The 7875-nt window shown below is 36.1% G+C and overlaps 3 protein-coding genes across 3 annotated transcripts in view; all 3 read right to left on the bottom strand.

The window, feature by feature from the left end:
- On the bottom strand, positions 34-1716 carry LOC110268394 (putative disease resistance protein At3g14460). The gene is made up of 2 exons (XM_021114525.1): positions 457-1716; positions 34-350 (listed from the first exon to the last, which is right to left on the bottom strand). The coding sequence occupies exons 1-2, from the start codon at positions 1702-1704 to the stop codon at positions 327-329; spliced, it is 1272 nt and encodes a 423-aa protein (XP_020970184.1). The 5' UTR covers positions 1705-1716; the 3' UTR covers positions 34-326.
- LOC107643756 (putative disease resistance RPP13-like protein 1) lies at positions 1838-4163 on the bottom strand. Its single transcript, XM_021105662.1, has 3 exons — positions 3668-4163; positions 2006-3363; positions 1838-1955 (listed from the first exon to the last, which is right to left on the bottom strand). The coding sequence occupies exons 1-3, from the start codon at positions 3995-3997 to the stop codon at positions 1838-1840; spliced, it is 1806 nt and encodes a 601-aa protein (XP_020961321.1). The 5' UTR covers positions 3998-4163.
- The window catches only part of LOC107643766 (putative disease resistance protein At3g14460), an 8339-nt gene continuing 4922 nt past the window's right edge, over positions 4459-7875 (bottom strand). The window contains exons 3-4 of the mRNA XM_016347501.2: positions 5522-5528; positions 4459-5205 (exon numbers count right to left, since the gene is read on the bottom strand). Coding sequence (XP_016202987.2) covers positions 5113-5205; positions 5522-5528 — 100 coding nt within the window. The 3' untranslated portion in view covers positions 4459-5112. The remainder of the gene's footprint in view (positions 5206-5521; positions 5529-7875) is intronic.

Raw genomic sequence — 7875 nt, 5'->3', positions numbered from 1 at the left:
TCCCCGAATTTCTAGACGTGAAATTGAGGAGGGCAGCCTTTCTTTTGGCAGTGACTTGAGCTTGTCACATTCATACAACGAGAGAGTTTTGAGAGAGGTGAGATGCTGAAGCCACTTCCCATCCAAATGTTGTATTTCACGTGCTCCTTCTATTTCCAGCATCCGAAGAGAATTGGGCAACAGAGGCACTTGTATTTCCATCAGCTTCTTAACCAGATAATCACCTTTAATACTCAAATATGAAAGAGAAGTGAGTCGGTCCAAGCCCCACTTGGTGATAGCTGTATTGCTGTAAACCCCTTCTTCATTGCCGACAGTTAGTTTCCTTAAATTGATAGGCAAACCCTCTTCTGCAATGGATTCCAAATTCGGAACATCACAAATATATAATGTTTGGAGGCCACTGAGATTATTAATTGGTTCTGGTAATGAATTAATCTTCTCGCAACTCGTTACCATAAAATAACTCAGGTTAGGAGTGGACGAATCGAGTAGGGAAATCGACTCCAGTTCAGGACACCCATATACTTGGAGATCTTCAAGAAACATGAGAGACTGGCTTGCTGCTGCTTCTTCCGAAATTGAAATTGATTTCAAATGTTTACATTTCCAAAGTATAAGACGCTTGAGCACAGGGAGAGAACCTAAGGGAAATGACGTCAGCGAGCAACAGCTACTCATTATCCTCAGACCCTCAAGTGCCTTGCAACTCTGAAGGAACTCATGACTTGGGAATTCAAGCTTCTTACAATATTCGATAGAAAGTGTCTTTAACGCTTTGGGCAGACCATTGCTCGGGAAGGACGTCAGAGAACGAATTCGAACTAGAGATAATTGTTGAAGAGAGTTAAAATTGAATAGATTCAATGGTCTCATTATGTTTCTGTTATCCACTTCTCCTGAAAACTCTGATTCAAGTACACAACAATCCTCTACATCAAGTCTAACCAAGCACGGAAGATTGCTGGGTAAATTTCCTTTCAGTTTCGGACAGCTTCTCAGAGATAGGTGTGATAGACGGGGAAACTCAGTAGTTATACCATCTATCATGTTCCATTCCTCCCACTCTGCCATCGACTCAAAGCTCAAAGTCTCCAAGGAGGGAAAGGGTTGGAATGAAGGGGAATTACCTCCGTAAAATTCAGACCCAATACTCTTCACTGATTTCATACCCGAAATGAAGAGTTCTTTTAGACTCTGTAGTCGTCCCAGAGGTGGCAATGAAGAACAATGACGGCAATCTTCAATCCACAAACTCACTATGTTGCCAAACGAGGAATCACCCAACCAATTTGGGAAACTAGTTCCACCATAGCATTTAACAGTCAATTTCTTCAAATTAGTTGAGGGTTGCAGATGTTCAAGTACAACTTGATGGGACTCTTCCAAAGTGGAATGACTCCATTTCAACAATAACTCTTTAATTTGCTTTTTCTCCTTCAAATTAGCTTGACAAGCATCAGACGGATCAATAACATTTTCTAGTTTTGAGATGCAGAGTTCTCCTTGTAAAAGGGGAAATTTTCTCAATTCTGCAAGCTTCAGTCCGTTTTGTTGTTTGCTGACAATAAAACGACTCAGACTTTGCAGATTTTCTAGTTTGGCTATTTCTAAGGGCATCTCCTGCAAATTAGTACCATCAATATCAAGGCGGCGTAGATTCACCAATTTTCCCATCCCCTTGGGCAACTCTTTAAGATTCATACAATTATCAATAGCAAGGCGGCGTAGATTCACCAATTTTCCCATCTCCTCAGGCAACTCAGTAAGAGCATCACAATAAGATAACAACAAGGTCTGTAGATTGTAGAGCTTGCATATTGCAGGAGGTAACATTTTAATTCCAGTGAAAGATAGATCTAGATGTCGCAAGTGCTTTAAATCGCCAATAGAATTCGGCAAAACAGTGATATTCCAGTAGCTTGACAGGGATAACACCCGCAACTGTTTCAATGCTACCAACAACTCATGCAATACCCCATTCACTAGGAAATGGCCCCCATACCGGTTATCAAATGGTAATGGTAATGCTAGGAGTGTACGAAGACCTTTCAATCCATGAAAGGAATCAAGTTCGCCAAAATGGTTAAACATATTTTTATCATAAGATAAATGACGAATTTTGTTTTGATTTTCAACGGCCTTTTGATCCTCGCACCTCTTACAATATGGAGAAGAAACCATGGTTGCCAAATCGTTGATGAGGTCATGCATTTCAAAGTGTTGCCCATCAACAGATCGTCGTATCAACGACCTTGCTACTAGTTCATCAAAGTATTCACCGCCTACTTCTTCAATGCTCTTCTCATTTTGGGACACACAAACAAAGCCTTGCGCCATCCATAGCTGAACTAACGCCTCTTTTTGCAGCTTCGAGTTTTTTGAGAAAATTGCACAATAAGCAAAGCATTGTTTCAAAGAAGCTGGAAGGAAATGATAGCTCAAAAGAAGAGCTGGCTGCACGTCTTTCACTGTAAGATTCCAAATGTTGCTGTTTAAGACTTTAGTCCAGTGCTCGCTTGATACCTTTCTGCCAAGAAGACCCCCCAATGCAACCGCAGCTAATGGCAAGCCACCACACTTTTCGGCAATTTTTCTACCAATTTCTTCAAAGTTGGATGACAGTTCATTGCATTTGTGTGCTCCAAATGCATGTTTGGAAAGTAAAGTCCAACAATCTTCATTGGCCAATGGTTCCAGACGGCAGGTGCGCATAGCTTTTACATTATCCACAACATCTTGATGTCGTGTTGTAACAATGATTTTGCTTCCCATTTGTCCAACATTAAAAATGGGCATCAAATTGGTCCAAGCAACATACTCTGCATTCCATATATCATCCAAGACAAGCAGAAATCTTTTACCCGACAAGTTCTTTTGCAATTCTGCTCGCAAGGCATCGAAGTTATCCAAATTTGTTGCTGCAGATGTGATAGATTCAAGAAGAGATTTTGCCAACTTGACAACATCAAAATCTTTGGAGACAGATGCCCATGCTTTCACATCAAACTTTGCTTTAACTTGAGGATCATTGTATAGGAGTTTAGCAAGAGTTGTTTTTCCGAGGCCTCCCATGCCAACAATGGCAAGCACTCCTATTTTACCGCCACCATCAGCAACAGCATCTTCTGACAGCAAATACTCTTTAAGATTATGCTTTTCATCATCTCTCCCACAAATAGCAGAATCATCCACCGCAGAGTTTGTAGGTGTTGTGCGCCAATCACTACCAGAGACACCTTTCTGTAGTAGAAGGATGTGAGCTCTTTCTGCAAAGTCATTTAATCTTTCAATCAATTTCTGCATCTGAGAATTGATCTCTCCATAAGGCCGCTTGAATGGATAGCAAAGGACCTTCCTCACCTAAATTACAAGAATATGGATATTGAATAAGATACAACAATAATGTGTTTTGCAAAAATGTTACGGTACACAAAAAAATATAGATACTAAATCATTCATTATTTATTTTTTTAATTTATTTTCAATAAGTTTTTTTTTTTTAATTTTAACATATGTTTATTTTTAATGGTATGAGATTATATATAATGATGTAAGATTATTTATTTATTTTTTAATTAAGTGCGATTAGATTTTAATAAAAATACTTGTATCTAAACTTTCTGGTGTAAGATATACGGTAAAAATGAGTTATTTGCGCGCGCACCTTCACGGCAAGGGAACGGCGGGGAACATAGCGGGCTTCCACTTTGCGACGGAGAGCCTCGGTGGCAACGTCGTCGAGCAAGTCGTCAGCATCAAAGAGAGCTTGAGTGAGGTCATCAAGCCATGCCTTCACAGCAGCGTTCTTGATCTGCTTTTCCTCAGCATCACTCAGAAAAGCTTGAAGAATTCGCATCGTCGATTCCAGCTTATCCAGCTGTGACTCATCCAGATTCTTGCTCCCATAGAACTCCGAAATCTCAGTTGTGATCTTCCCAATCATTGCTTCCACAGCAGCCGAGAGCAACGCTTCTCCCACAGCAGCAGCAGCCATGTTTTTCTCCTTAGCTTCGAATTCCGATTCAACTCACAGTATTTGGAAACAAATGCAATGTGGGAACGAAGCAAAGAGAATGTGATTTTTTTTATCGTTAGATTAGAAGCTTTCTTCCGTTAAAAGTAAGCATGGAATCCCCAACCAATAACTAACTTTTCCACTGGTTTTATTCTTGAAGTAACATTTTTTTTTTGAAGAAGTTCTTATATTCTTTCTTTTATCTTCATACACCTTAAATTAAGGTGAAAATTCAGGTGCACTCAACTTCACGTTCAAAATATATATTTTATATTTTAACATGCATTCATATAAATATTTAGGGACTAATTTTTAGTGTATACGATTTTTTTGCCAGTATTGTACTGTTCTTTACTTCTTTTCCTAATGTGGTTGTTGTCTTTTTCCTTTTTCATGACAGCTGAAATTAACTTGTTAAATTGTTGGCGACTTGGCGTATATAATAAGAAGAAGAAAGAAAAAAGTTCGGAGATCATTTCTTTGGCAAAGCATTTTGTAAGATTATTGGCGTAGAATAAGAGTAAGAAGAAAAGTTCGGAGCATAACATTCTTTGTTAAAGTGGGCAACCTGCGAATTCCTTGAGAAAAAGAAAATCTTCATTTAGTCACAAAAGACCTTATACCTGATGGTAGGATTCTCTGCTAAAATGTATTTTTGCTGCACAAAAATTATGTCCCAATGGAATCATCAACCATATGATTATTTTCACTTCACATGGTGCTTATTTTCACTCTGCATGCAAATGACTCATCATTTTTCCCTTCATCCATAATTGTGTCTTCTCTGCTATACAACATTGACAACAGATTATGCCTTGATTTTGGTCTACAGCTATAAAATTGGTTTATGATCCGATACAGTATTGTCAACCCAATCATATGGTTTTGTTTTTAAAATTGCTATTGTAGTGAATAATTTTGGGATTTTAGTTGAATGTGAAAATTTTTATACTGCTGAAGTGTATCTAGCATTTTGGAAAGACCATTGTTGGGGAAGGAAGTTAGAGAAGGAAATTTGTGATCTCATGGTGTTTCTGCCATCCACTTCACCTGAAATTTGTGATCCCAGTAGTGAACAATCAATTACCACAAGTCTAATAAAAAAAGATTGCTGGGTAAATTTCCTTCTCAGACATAGGCCTCATAGACCAATCAGAGAATATGAATGGGATATGAGGAATGTTAGAGTTGAACATCAAACCAATCTAATTGTCGTCAAATTAAAATATGTCTCCTGTAATTTGTATACAAGTAATAGTTTTTATTCATTAAATTGAAATCACATCAAACTACTTTACTCTACAATGTTTTCAACTAAGTTATGAATATATAAAATCAAATTTCTCCAGGACTTAATAGTTGGTAATATATAGAATCTAGTAACTAGAACATAATAAAAAGAACAAAAATCTTGAAGGCATGGATATGCAAGGGGAAGGGTATGTTGAAACCAGGAAGTTAATTTTCTGCATAAATTATTCTTGAGATGTGGGAAATCTTAAGCCACTCTTTGCGTCTATTTCATTGACAACTTTGTTTCAAAATCTTAAGGTAAATGATGTCAGGGAAAGACAGCTACTCGATATCACCAATTCCTCAAGTGCATTGCAACTCTGAAGGAACTCATGAGTTGGGAATTCAAGGTTCTCACACTGTCTGAGATAAAGTGTCTTTAACGCTTTGGGCAGACCATTGCTTGGGAAGGACGTTAAAGAAGGAATTCCAGTTATATATAGTTGTTGAAGATAGTTAAAATGAAGAATAAATTCAATGATGTCATCATGTTTCTGCCATTCACTTCACTTGAAAAATGTGATTCCAGTAGTAAGATGTTCAAGTATGACTTGTTGGGAGTCTTCTCCATTCCAATGATAACTCTTCAATTCGCTCTTTCTGCTTCAAATTGGCTTGACATGCATCAAAGGGATCAATAACATTTTTCCAATCTTGAGATGCAGAGTTTCCCTTGTAAATAGGGAAATTTTCTCATTGCTGCAAGCTTCAGTCCATTGTGCTGTTTGCTAAGAATAAAGAGAATTATGTTTTATGTTTTTTTTTTTTTAAATTATTTACATGAAGTTGTTTTTAACTGAATAGTTTCTCACCTAATGTATGTAAGATTTTGTCCATCAAAGTATAGTACCTTAGCGGTGACAGTATTTCTTATTAGGCAGTAAGACAATATTAGAGCCAGTTATGTTAGTGAAGCTTTATTTGTTAGATGATTGGTTAGTCTGTTGGAGGGTGAATTAGTGCTCTCTTGTGCATATAAAAGTCAACGCTGTCCTTCTCTTTCTTTCTTCATTGCTTCCGTTTGATGATTATTTTCAGCTATGGCTATCAGCAATTGCATTAAAAAATTATTAACTATAACTACGGTTTTTACACTCTGGTTATCAACAGACTATGGTTTTGGACTTTTGGTATAGTGCTGTCTTTATAATGCAATGCTTCTGCATTATTGCCAACTTGCTCTCCAATTATACATATTTTAAGACTTGATAATTAAAATTTTAGAATATTAATTTATCCCTTAAAATAATACACATCTCCAGAATATATTCAAATTGTTGTATCAACCAATTAGAAGTTTTATTGAGAGATTCTAATTTCCTTAAAAGCTGTATTCCAATTTAGTCAATTGTAGTTAATTAAGTTTATGATAAAAAAAATTAAATAACAAAATATTATATGGACATCAGAAATAATTTTGCCTCATCTCTGTCTTCCTAATTTTTTTCATTTGCTCTCTGTTTTGCTTTTCATTTCTTTTAGTTTGTTAGACACTAAAAAAAAGTACATTTTCTGCAGACAAATGGCTCATCATTGTTCCCTTCATCCATAAAAAGTTAACTGGAATTTTTAACTTTGATTTCTAGTTATGATTGCTGACCTGAGGCTCCCTTTGAATTTTCACAAAGTTTATTGCCTGTAAATTTTTGAATATCTGAGCTTTAATGATCAAGCATTGAGCTTAAGCTTACAAGCTAACTCTTTTAACATTTCCAGATTATATAAAGAATGTAATAGAGATAACAAGGAAGGACTAGGAGGGAACTGGGAAGACTTTAATTTAAATTGAAGCTGTTCAGTTGAATTTCTCCTGTGTTTCCAGTAGTATATATTATGCTTTCAACTTCTCATTCATATGGTTAAGTGGTTTGTCCTTGTAATTTTCATGTTCTTTGTTGTTTCAAATGAATTGAAACACATGCACACAAACACACACTATCATGCGATTCATTCTCACAAGTACCTTCTTTGTTTATTAGTCTAACATTGGCTCAGAATGAGGATGTTGTGGAACATTTCTTTAAAAAAAATGTAAATGCCGGAAGGATACCAAAAACATGGCGATTTGATCTCTTAAAAATCTCAAACTAGTGGACTTTTTGTTGCCAAGTTCACAAAAGTAGCCATTTGATTTCTTCGGCTGTCTCCAAAGAATTTTATTTATTTTCAGTTGCCAAATAGTTTTAGATAAACACCAAATGCATTAGAAAGATTCATTTAGAAAAGTTTTCATTTGAGTATTATTAAGATTTAGCCAATTTAGTTAAAGGAATTTAAAAATATTGTTATTCAATCAGATAGAGTGAAAAGTTGAATTAAACACTTTTGTCGTTGATATGATCAAAACATTTGAATATGAAAATTCTTATACTTATGGTGTATACAAATTAAGTTAAAATAGGTTTTAATAATTATGACGGAAAAGAAAGCGTTACACAAGTATAGAAGAGTTTCTCCATGAAAACAAACCAAACTAGCAGTTCAGCTGAGTTTTGTAGAGTAGCAATGTCATTCCATGGATTATGAATGTTGGGCCACTTGCAAGTTGCAACAGAAGTAGAAGT

The sequence above is a fragment of the Arachis ipaensis genome, chromosome B01 (assembly GCF_000816755.2).
Source record: "Arachis ipaensis cultivar K30076 chromosome B01, Araip1.1, whole genome shotgun sequence".
In the NCBI taxonomy this organism is placed as follows: Eukaryota; Viridiplantae; Streptophyta; class Magnoliopsida; order Fabales; family Fabaceae; genus Arachis; species Arachis ipaensis.
The sequence above is the reverse complement of the archived record's forward strand: the minus strand, read 5'-3'. Positions and strand labels throughout refer to the sequence as shown.

Coding starts and splice junctions, on each gene's coding strand:
- LOC110268394 (XM_021114525.1), bottom strand. CDS start 1,704: ATGAATCTTAAAGAGTTGCCCAAGGGGATGGGAAAATTGGTGAATCTA. Junction 351..456: donor CTAACCTGAGTTATTTTATG/GTAACGAGTTGC, acceptor AATCCATTGCAG/AAGAGGGTTTGCCTATCAAT.
- LOC107643756 (XM_021105662.1), bottom strand. CDS start 3,997: ATGGCTGCTGCTGCTGTGGGAGAAGCGTTGCTCTCGGCTGCTGTGGAA. Junction 3,364..3,667: donor GCCGTTCCCTTGCCGTGAAG/GTGCGCGCGCAA, acceptor CTTGTAATTTAG/GTGAGGAAGGTCCTTTGCTA. Junction 1,956..2,005: donor CCATTACCATTTGATAACCG/GTATGGGGGCCA, acceptor AGTTGTTGGTAG/CATTGAAACAGTTGCGGGTG.